The 11,469-nt window shown below is 35.2% G+C and overlaps 1 protein-coding gene across 2 annotated transcripts; it reads right to left on the bottom strand.

Moving 5' to 3' along the window:
* Positions 1-4,135: 4,135 nt before the first annotated feature.
* On the bottom strand, positions 4,136-7,903 carry LOC145114846 (protein indeterminate-domain 4, chloroplastic-like). Of its 2 annotated transcripts, XM_079050939.1 has the most exons (4): positions 7,729-7,903; positions 7,335-7,582; positions 6,485-6,881; positions 4,136-5,559 (listed from the first exon to the last, which is right to left on the bottom strand). In XM_079050939.1, the coding sequence occupies exons 2-4, from the start codon at positions 7,477-7,479 to the stop codon at positions 4,365-4,367; spliced, it is 1,737 nt and encodes a 578-aa protein (XP_078907065.1). In that variant the 5' UTR covers positions 7,480-7,582; positions 7,729-7,903; the 3' UTR covers positions 4,136-4,364. The 2 variants fall into 2 exon arrangements, with proteins under 2 accessions (XP_078907065.1, XP_078907064.1); XM_079050938.1 differs by having other exon boundaries at positions 7,335-7,903.
* Between the last annotated feature and the right edge of the window lie 3,566 nt (positions 7,904-11,469).

Here is an 11,469-nt window from a genome sequence, read left to right as displayed (position 1 = left end):
TCAACATGCATTTATTGATACCAAAGTACATCACTATTTTTAAACTAAGACAAAAAACCAAAGTACATTGCTATTTGTTGCACTTGGGACAAAAAACCAATTACAAACGCTTTTAGAAAATAATCACCACAAACAAAAATTACCAAATCAACATGCATTTATTAAATTAAATAATCTTGTTTTACCTGTGATGGTTGTGATGGCTGTGGTAATGGTTGCGATGGCTGTGAAATCGACGGGATAGCAGAAGGTTTCCGGCTGATGCCTCTGATATGGCCATGTCGTTCTCCTAATACTTTCTCGAAAGCAACTCTTTCTCGAACGGATGTTAACTCTCTTTCACCTTCTGACCCTAGCATTTGTTTTAAGAGCTCTTCCACTAACCGATTATGTATTTCCCAAAAGTGATTAGCAATTAAGTATAAATAAACACTTAATTATATGATAAAATTATAATTAAATACTTACGCATTGTTGTTCCGCCTCGATAGTAACAAATACACCATCGCTATCGGTATGAGCCTTGCGAAACGTTTCCACTCTCTTAAGGTTCTGTTTAACATTAAAAATTAGACTATAATTTAAATAAATAATTACATGTATTGTACGTTACCTTCTTATAGCAAGTACTGCTATACGAGCTTGACCCCCCACGATTTACGGTCATTTGCATTTGACAGACTTTTTTGTTCCTTTTTGAAGCAATTTTGTGTTCATCCGTTTGGAAATACTCAATTGTTTTCTTCCAATTATCAACATCCATATCATCTCGAGGGTTAGCTAATGCTCTCGGGATATCCTCATACACTTCGACTTCCAAAAAATATTCTTTTGCATCAACTTTAACGCTCTCGATAACCTTTTAACAAAGCTGCTTGAAAACTATCTGACAACATACCAACGTCTGGATCCCGGTACATCTGATCCAAATCAAACCTTTTCTACAAAAAAAAGTTAACCAAGTAAAAACTAGTCATAATTATGTCATTTATTGCAGGTGAAACTTTTTTTCCAAGTCTATTTATCAAAACGGACCATCTGACACATTATTTTTCCAATATCTCGTGAAAACATTTCTTTCTGCTCTTCTACATGATCATATGTCATATACCTATCAAAATCCATGTTAATCGGTTTGCCTTTATTCTGTAAGAGCGCTCTTTCAAGCTTAATATTTTTGGATTTGCCTCGGACTTTCCTACATTGCTCAACTACAAATATAATTAAAAATAATTAGAAACGGTATTTAATTTATAATAACTGAATAAAAAGACTTAAGGTCCTGCTCATGATGACCAGCACCTCTACCACCTAGAAAAGGTGGGTCCTCAGCTCCATCACCCTCATGTTCACGGCATATAACAGCAGCCACCATATCGACATCATTTCCTGAAGAAAAAATATATTAAATATATATACCATAAAAGTAGAGTTTTTACTTATACAATTTGGTATATTTTATAAAGTTATAAATAATTGGTTTATTTTATATATAATCGTTAAATAAACTTTTTGTTAACATAGCTTATTAGTTGCTTCATAGAATAATTTATTATTATATTAAAAACAAATGACCTAAAATCAAAATCAATTTGGTAAACATTGAAAAAAAAGTTTTTATGAAACTATTTTTGTAACATTTTATTTTTGTTTTTTTTTCCTAATTATAGTATTGTATTTTAAACAATTTCATAAGATTTTGTTTTTTCCAATTAAAACAATAATTTATTTTTGTTTTTTTTTACATTTATAGCATCCTACTTATACCAAAACCACATACTTTCACATAATACATAAAAGCATTAGATACACATACTTGCACATACATATACCACATATACACCAAATACACATACATTCACATACACACATAATAACATCCTACTTATACCAAATACACATACTTTCACATATATAGATAATAACATCCTACTTATACCAAATACACAAATTTCACATTCATATACCACATATATACACCAAACTTACATAGATTCACATATACATAGATTCACATATACACATTCATATACACCAAACTTACATAGATTCACATATACACATTCATATACCACATATATACACCAAATACAAATATATACACCAAACTTACATAGATTCACATACATATATCAAATATACACACATTTCATACATAAAAACACCAAATATACATTTCATACAAATACACATTTTATACATACATACAAATACACATATACACAAATATGGGTAATTTCACATAATAGGCAGAAATACACACTTTTTTGTTAATAATCTCGAAATTAAAGGAGAAAGGTACCTATGGTTGCCGGAAATCAAAAATGGTGACCGGAAAATCAAGCTTCAGTCGTCGGCGACACAGTCAAAAACACCAAAAACTGAAAAATACCATTTTTAAGAAATTAATGTCGAATATAAGCTGCAAATCGAAGTTAAATGAGAAAGAAATAGAGTCACCGTCGTCGGTGAAGCTTTCAAATCGCCGGTAGTAGCCGACCCATCGCCGAAATTAGGTGGCAAACATCGGTTGTGGTTGTTGGCCGGTGGTTGAAGGCGGAGGAAGGGAAAAAAGTATACTAGGGAACGATCGCCGGTTGAATCTTGAGAAAGAACATGCGAATCAGAATGAACAAGAAGGAAGAAAGAAAGGGATACTGATGATGGATCTTATTTCGTCGACCTTTAGCGGCGACACTCAATAGCGGCGACAAAAGGTTTTTACCGGCGACAATTTGGTATTAGCGGCGACATCACAGGAGACAATTTATCCCGCTTTTTTTTTAACGACCCTTAGCGGCGACAATTTTACTCTTTAGCGGCGGCAAAATGTTGCCGGTATTGAAGTTGTGCGAGAAGAGCCCCCAACCATTGGTTTAGAACGTTGATCCGACGGTTGAGATTTACAAGAAGGGGTAACCACAGATTCGGATCGTAGAGCGTTAGCGACGACGCTATTAGTGGCGACACGGAGCTTTATCGGCGACTTAAGCTTGAGTCGCCGCTAAAGCTCCGTGTCGCCGATAATAGCGTCGCTGGTAATGACCAAATTTCTTGTAGTGTAATTTTAGGTTCAATTTTTTGTAAGTTTAGCTCAAGGAAAAATCCAAAAGAATATAACAAAATTTAACAGGTTTTATCGTCACTAACCCTTTTCTCCATTTTTTTTTCATGTTTTAGACGTTGGTCCCATTATATATATTCAATTAAAATCATAAGTGAAAACAAAGAATTATTACTAGTCAATTCTTAAACGATGTTGTTATATCCTAATGTTATAAAAGTGATGATCTTTTATCAATTTTTTTTTAAGAATCAAACGAAACGGACTGTCACATTTTCTGACGGATATGTCGATACGAATTGATTTGATCTCATATGTAGTAAAGAAAAAGACAAAGCATACATACAGCTGAAGTCTGTATGACAAATCCTAAAGACAAAAACTCTACAATAAAGTGAAAAACTTAACTGCAATATGTGATTTCTTGCCATAGTACCCTATGCGATAGACGACGCCTGTTTAACTTAGTGCCTCTGGAGGTATGCATCAACATGGTCTATATCACTGTCGTTCATTTGCCAATTTGAGGCCAACATGGTCTTAAGGTCACATTGACCCTTATATTATCATTAATATGATCTACAATCAGACCGCTCTACTAACCTACACTCGGTCAAGTACAACCTTGTGACTTTTAGTACGTAATAGCTAGTGTTTCTTTTTTCCTTTTAGTTATAAAGTTCAAAAGGACTTGCAGTAGTACGTTCTCTTTGTTGTGTGTGTATATGTGTGTGTGTGTGTGTGTGTGAGAGAGAGAGAGAGAGAGAGAGAGAGAGAGAGAGAGAGAGAGAGAGAGAGAGAGAGAGAGAGAGAGAGAGAGAGAGAGAGAGAGAGAGAGAGAGAGAGAGAGAGAGAGAGAGAGCTGATGTAGATACGTTAGACAAAGGACTACATGTTTCTTGTCTGACAAGAATTTGGGATGTTTAAAATAAATTATTTAATCGCTCCCTTCTAAATATATGAAGACAACTCTTGTCAAATGGCAGGTACACACCATGTTACCTAGGGGCCCTAGATGTAGTACACTACAAATCCGAAATTTTCACAAGCAACAATTGAATTTATGAAATATTCAGATAAATTAAACCCACATCCATGTGAGTGAGAGCTTGGAGTTTAATTAAAAGCAAATCCATATCATGGAATTGTTCAATATAGCATGTTTATATTAATGGAATTTTAACTAATTGAAAATAATAACTGATGGAACTATCCCAAGTTTCGTACACTTTCAAAGATCTCGAATTCAGCTGATTTGAACTTTCTGATTTTCCTTTCCACGAAAACCCACAAAAATTAATCAGTTTCCTTGCAGTTTGGATGATCCACCATGTGCATGATTTGCCTGGGTTGACGATGAATCCATTTTTGTGTCCAGTGAACTTATGTTGATACGACCAGGGTGTTGTTGTTGTTGCTGCTGTGGTTGTTGTTGTTGTTCTCTCTGCGAGTAACCCACACCTAGAAAATCAAGAGTCGTTCTATTCGAGTTTCCAACACTTAAAGAGAAGTTGTTTTGATTAAACTTGCTAGCCTCATTCATGTTCCCAAAATTCATGTTTCTATTTCGATTCCCCCCATACCCATCAAACATAGATGGAGCTCCACCACTTCTAAGAGTATTCATAAGTCCTTGTAGCTGATTATCACTCTCCATCTCTGATTGTAAAGACTGGTCTCCTCTAACATCAAAGCTGGTGGCAGATAGACTTTGGCGACCTGTATGTGTTTTTGCATCACCACCAACAGTGCCCGTGGAAGAGCTTCCAAAGCTTTTCAACAGTGTGGTTGCGTTATTGTTGCTTGTGGTAGAACCCATCTGCGCTGCCTTCTGCAGCAAGGCTGTAGCAGACATGTGGGGTGTCATTTGACTTTCTTGATGCGGATTATTACTGTTGAGGAACATGTCATGACTTCCACCTCCGTTGTTGAATTGATGATCAGGAAGCATGAAACCAGAAGATGACATATTCGAGTTATTTTGGGTATCGTTGTCACTGGTTTTCAAACCATTCGTGGGATTACTACTACCTGAGAAGAACCCTAAGTTGAAAAGATTAGGAGTGATTTTGGTATTGTTGTTATGTAGGTCAGGAAGTTGCATCAACCCATGAATATTTGGCTTGTTTCCCATTAACCCATGTTGCTGGTTTTGTTGATCATAATCGAACACTTGGTTCAACCCTTGGTTTGGATCAGATAAAAAGAAAGGAGACGATGAATTCGCCATTTGTTGCTGCTGGGATTGTGGGAACAGAGGTGTTTGACTTGGTGGGAGCATAACTTGCTCGAAGTTGGCATTCCCAAGGCTTAACATATTGGTAGTAGATGATTGGTGGTTTTGATCATGTAATTGGGAAAGACCTAAATTCATCGAATTACTAAGATGGCTTCCAAAAAGATGACTACCCATAGAGCCAAGAGCTGACGGATGCCTTGCACTTTCTTGAGCTAATGCATCACAAAAAGCCCGATGCGTGATAAAACTGTCACGCCTGAAAAAATCATTGAGTATAAAAGAAAATGCATTAGGTCATTAATTGTATACGTACACACATATATGTATGGTAAATAGGTAAATGACGCAATGAAAAAGACATGACATGCATGAATCATGATGATTAATTGATTATATATACAAATGTATGTCACTCGTCAAAATGGAATCTAACAATCCGGGTACCAATATTTCTTCTCTGTATCAAGCAGAATATGATGATGATGATAGTGTCTGAAAAGATGACGACTATCGATATTTCAATGTAGAAAATGATATAAATAATTATAGATTTACAGCAAAGTTATATGAACCATACTACGTAAGAACTTTGTCTCTACTTCCAATAAAAAGTTGGCTCTTGTCTACTTTGAGTAATCAATTCTATAAAGGAGCAATAAAATTAAAAAGATTCCATATTACTGATGTCCTGAAAGTGTTTCCTATATTGTGATGAAAAAGATAAAAATGGTTAATCGTTACTTTTTTGTAAATCATTGCACTCTTCTCTTTTCATTTCTTTCTTCATTTTCAGAAAATATTCGAGGGGTGAGACAGACAGCCCGCAAGAAGCAAAGAGCATACCACCGGTGTGGATGTATCCACTCCATAAGACAACAAATATACAGCAAAGACCCTCACCGTTACCATTGTCTACTGACATCCACGTGACTACAGACTACGTCCCAAAAAAACATCTTGTAAGGTGGCGTATTTCCCTAGAAAATATAGCATCTTATCAAAGCTAAAAACACACACTCAAACACATAGTTGAAATCATCGATGGAATATTTCCAACAATTCTCAACTCAATTTTGACCCATGTAACGAATTATATATTTCTCAACATTCTAATTTTTTTTAAAGAAAAAATTAAAGGACGACTAAAAGAATTAATATAGAGGAATTAATGTATTATATACCTTGAGAAAAGGGTGCCACAATCGCATCGGTATTCACGGGTGCCACAAGTTTTAGAGTGAGCCTTCCAGTCAGATTGAACCGCATATTTCTTGGAGCACTTCTCACACTTGTATTTCTTCTCGCCATGCTTTCTGGAATAGTGTTTCTTGATTCCAGTGAGGTCTCCTAATGCACGAGAAGGGTCATGGTGGACGCATGAAGGCTCTGGGCATAGATACACCTTCCTCTTGACTTCTTTGTTGCTCTTTTGCTTTAGCTTCCATGGTAGATTGTGTCCTCTTCTATGGAGTTGCAAGTTTTGTTCCCTTTGAAACCCTTTGTTGCATACTTCACATATAAACCGGTTTGTTGCCATTAGGGTCTTTGGTGACAACGCTATCACCTCCGCATCTGGATCTGTTGTTTAGATTCGATTCAAAGAAAACCCAAAGTTATTTGGAAAAAACAAAAACAGAAGAAGAACAAAACTGAAAACTAATATACAAAACTACAAAAGATACTTAACATTTTGGTTATACACAAAGGAGCCAATACAGATTTATTTCGCTCATGAAGTCTATTCACATGCTATGAATGTTTAAAAATGATTAGAATTAGTAAAAGTGAATAGTAACCATAACTTTATAAAATTAGGGTTTTCCATAGAAGATTTTCTCATTGAAAGCATAGAGGACAAAAAGAGAACAATTAATCAAAACAAACTGATTGCTTCTTTAACTCATAACTCAACAATGGTTTCAAAGATTGAAAGAGGATGAATGAATTAATCATTGTTTTTCAAAAATGAATTGTAATTATAAAATTCAACATGCGAAAAGCACGAAATAAGATAATTGTTTGGGTACTTGCTTGGAGTTCCTGGAAGGCTTCTCTTCTTCTTCTGTTGAGCTGCTGCTGATTGAATAGTTGCAGAAGATGTAGGTATTGAAGAAACATGTTGTTCTTCGTCTGATCTTGCCCCATAAAATGAAGTTGATGAAGAAGCTGCTGCCATTTCTTATAGACTGAAGCTAACAAACTCAGTTTCCCTTGATCATATGAATCTTTAAACCATCACCAGCTTCATCAGATTCAACAAATCTTTTAACAAAAACTGCCTGCAAGATTTGAAAAACCCCGAAAAGGACAGGATTATATCTTACATATGGCACAAAGAGAAGAGAATATCATGAAACCGCTAAAATCCGGGGAACTAGTAAAGTGGAGAGAAAAAAGGTTGAATTCATAGACTGTATAATAAGACCTGTTTTTTTTTTCTCCTGTGCTTGTACCGATTCTCCTACTCTTCTTTTCATATAATAATAGTAACTTTGTTTGGCAGTCTCTATTTGCTTGTTCTTCAATTATTTGTTGCTATCTTGTATATATACATACAAACCTAAATACGTACGTACATACATACAATATAGAGACCTCTCTCTCTCCTCTCTTGAAAAGAATTCCTGATTTTCCTCACCAATGTGTACAAAAAAGAATAATATAATCATATATGGTAAGAAATTCTTTTTTTTAAGAGGTGGTGGGGGAGGGGAAGTTGCTGTCCATGCAGCTCAGAGGCGGGGCTTGAGAGAGAGAGAGAGAGAGAGAGAGAGAGAGAGAGAGAGAGAGAGAGAGAGAGAGAGAGAGAGAGAGAGAGAGAGAGAGAGAGAGAGAGAGAGAGAGAGAGAGAGAGAGAGAGAGAGAGAGAGAGAGAGGGGGGGCGGGGGTTATAGGGTGGGGTATCACAATCTGCCATCTCTTCTTATTTTCGTATCTTTTCACCATTTCATAAAGACAACACACTCTTCCGTCACTCTTTTCTTTTTCGATTATCATCGCTATCTTTTACAGAATTTTATAATTTAAAGGGTTCGTTTGAAAAGCTTACAAGTATTTTTGGTCTTTTAAAATTTAGCGAGAGTTTTCGCTAGAAGGATATCAAATGCAAAGTAAATTTCTCCCAAGACCTAAAATGTATATATAACAACAATTTCATTCAAGAAAACCACTCTAGCAAGGAGCTAGGGGGAGAGCACAAAACACATATATACTACATATATATAACAGCCATGAGGGGATTATTTTTAATCCTCCTAATTAAAATGTATATATATATTCTATGTACCGAAACTATGTGCATTCCTTTTTTTCTACTTCATGACCTACTACTTCTACCAAGCTATTTTATTAATTTGAAGTGCTAGCAAGAAGCTGGATATACAAACAAGTGTGATATTTGGTAACGGGGTCACCACTACACATATATAGCCCAATTTAAGAGGACACCTTTCTTCTTATGACTATTAAGCCGGTGGAAACAAACAATTTGCACCTAGCTCATCCGCAAGGTAAGAAGGTGAACTCAGTGAAGATGTTTGGACTTTGAGCATATATACTATTCAATTATACCTTCATCCATATAACCCCACCTCATACATAAATTGAGATGTTTTTTTTTTCTTATGTAAAAATTGAAGGTTTACTCCCAAATTCCTTCTTCTGCAAAGAAAATATCATTGGGGATGTAAAGCTCCCCTAGTCGATCGATCAAATAACAATAGTGATCAAACAAGATCAGAAAATAATGTAGTATAGGCGAATTGAAAGAATATTACAGCGAATCGATATATCATCATGGACTAACAAACTAGTTAGTCTAGTGGTGTTGAAGTGATTTTTGAACATTTACATACAAGTTTGAGTTAATTTTAAGAAAAATTTAACTAACACAAATTTTTACCATTTAGGGTTTACTTTAACTCTTAGTTTAAGAATTAATATAATTATATTTTATTTTACCGTTTCATATATAAATAGGATAACTTATTATATTATGTTGAGTTTTCAGATTAAAAATTTAGAAATAATTAATGAATATTTTAACTTTCAAAGAACAAACTTTGCTCATGTGAGTACTTAGTTCTTTAATTTCTCTTTCCGGTATTTCTTTTATCGCATGTTATTTTCATTTGATTTGTTTCACCAACTAAAATCAATTAAAATAACTCTAGTAAGAAACTAGAGAAAATGGAACATTACAAGTCGATTAAAGCAAAGCTTGGGTATTTCACTCAATCCGACCAAGAGAGGTTAGAACCTCTATTTCTACATGAAATCTAAGAGAAGGAATGGTACACAATCGAGAATAAAAGATTTGTAACGTTAGATTGTTTTCATCAAACACAAGTTGTTCCATAAACTGCCAGATGTACCAAAACCAATAACTAATGATTGTCACGAGGAGTTTATTAGTTATAGTATCAAAGCCTTGAAACCCACTGCATACTTGATGACATGAAATTAGATTGGTGTTAAGACACTACCGTACGGCTACTAAAAGCTAGAAGTTGATCTATATCGCAAGAGCAAAAAATGTGTAGTTTCTGGGACATTGTTGCACATCAGGCATCACACTTCTAGAAAAAGGCTGGGGTTCTGTAGAGTCGAAATATCTTGTAATATGTCGAAGTCTGTGTATTTTTCACTTTCGTATGTTTTCTATGTATTTGCAAAGGCTTCTTTTTGACGAAGCTTAATGTCTAGCCTTAGTATTTTTTTGTACTTTCAGCCTCCTATAAATAGGAGTTGAACATAGAGTTGATAGTAGAGTTTTTCCATGTTTACTATCAGTTTTGTACTCTTGTTCTCTGAAAGTAATATGACTGAACCAGACCTTATTTACTTATCGTGTTCATCTTTTACTCTGATTTGATTCTCATACTCGATTAATCACAACTACAATTGGTATCAGAGCAAGAATCAATACTGTGAAGATTTGATTTTCAATTGAATCTCTAGTTTTTGAGTCGCGAGTTTGTCTCAAAAGTTTCCGCACTTTTTGATTCCGAAAATCATCTCTGATCTACAGTTTTGATTTGATTTTGCGTTTGAATTGTGTAATCGGGTAATCCTTTTTGAGTTTCTGATCAATTCATTCACTTAATTTCAAATTTTTTCCAGTTCTTTTGAAAAATCTCATCCGTACGTTAATGTCGAATTTCAACATGAACACTATGACTTCATTTTCTCATCTGTTAGGATCTTCTACGAAGATTCCTATGTTGATTCCAGAGTACTATGATCAGTGGGCTGATCGAATGGAGGACTACTTGAACGGATTGGACGAGGAACTCTGGAGCTGCATTACAGGAATCGCTCAACCTCCATTGAATGTTCAAAATATTGGATCATCTGGATCAATAGCTGCAGTTCTGATCAATCCACCAGGCTGAAGAACAACGAAAAGTGTTGTTTGAGAGAATTGCGAGGTGTCTTGCCACCTGTTGTTTACAATTACATTCGTGGTTGTAAAACTGCAAAGAAAAGTTGGAATACTCTTAAGAAAAAATATCAGGGAAGCGAGAAAACGAAGATAAATTATGTTAAGCAGTGTCTTGTGGAGCTGAAAGAGTTCAGACAAAAAAAGAATGAAACGATTGAAGTTTACTATGATCGTATTAATGAACTGATCTATAGATGCAATCGTTATGGAATAATAAGGTCATCAATGGAGTTCAATCTCACTTTTGTGATGGGACTTCGTAAGGAGTGGAGAAGTGTCAGCATGATGGTGAAGAATCAACAAAGCTTCGATACTTCATCTTAAATGATTTGTATAATCAGTTGAAAACTCACGAAAGTGAAGTGAATGAGATGGCTGAAGCGATTGCTTTTTATTCAAAGAACCGAGTTAAAAAGTTTTTCAAGAAACCTTTCAAAAGCAGAGTGATGTGAAAGGAAGTTTCATTAATAAGTCTGTGGGTGAGGAGAAGAAGAAATTCGAGAAGAATGATGTGAAGGCAACTGAAGCCAAAATTGAGAAGAAACTTAAGGGAGATTCGGGCATTGACTGTCATTACTGCAACGGAGCAAATCATTTGGCAAATGATTGTATGCTTCGTAAGAAAGAAGAGAAAAATAATAGGGTCAAGGACGAAACCTATTATGTTGAAAGATTGGAAGAAGTTCGTGCAAAGACGAAGGTAACGTCTTTGGTTGCATGAGG

This window comes from Lactuca virosa, chromosome 5, assembly GCF_052849685.1.
Source record: "Lactuca virosa cultivar CGN04683 chromosome 5, Lactuca_virosa_CGN04683_v6, whole genome shotgun sequence".
Classification (NCBI taxonomy): domain Eukaryota; kingdom Viridiplantae; phylum Streptophyta; class Magnoliopsida; order Asterales; family Asteraceae; genus Lactuca; species Lactuca virosa.
Note: the sequence above shows the minus strand (reverse complement) of the source record. Positions and strands in the feature narration are given on the sequence as shown.

Bases quoted from the DNA above. Each gene is read 5' to 3' on its own strand.
- LOC145114846 (XM_079050938.1), bottom strand. From the start codon at position 7,479: ATGGCAGCAGCTTCTTCATCAACTTCATTTTATGGGGCAAGATCAGAC. The intron at 6,882-7,334 runs GCAAGTACCCAA...TCTAAACAACAG, and splicing joins AAGCCTTCCAGGAACTCCAA to ATCCAGATGCGGAGGTGATA. The intron at 5,560-6,484 runs GTATATAATACA...TGATTTTTTCAG, and splicing joins TGTGGCACCCTTTTCTCAAG to GCGTGACAGTTTTATCACGC.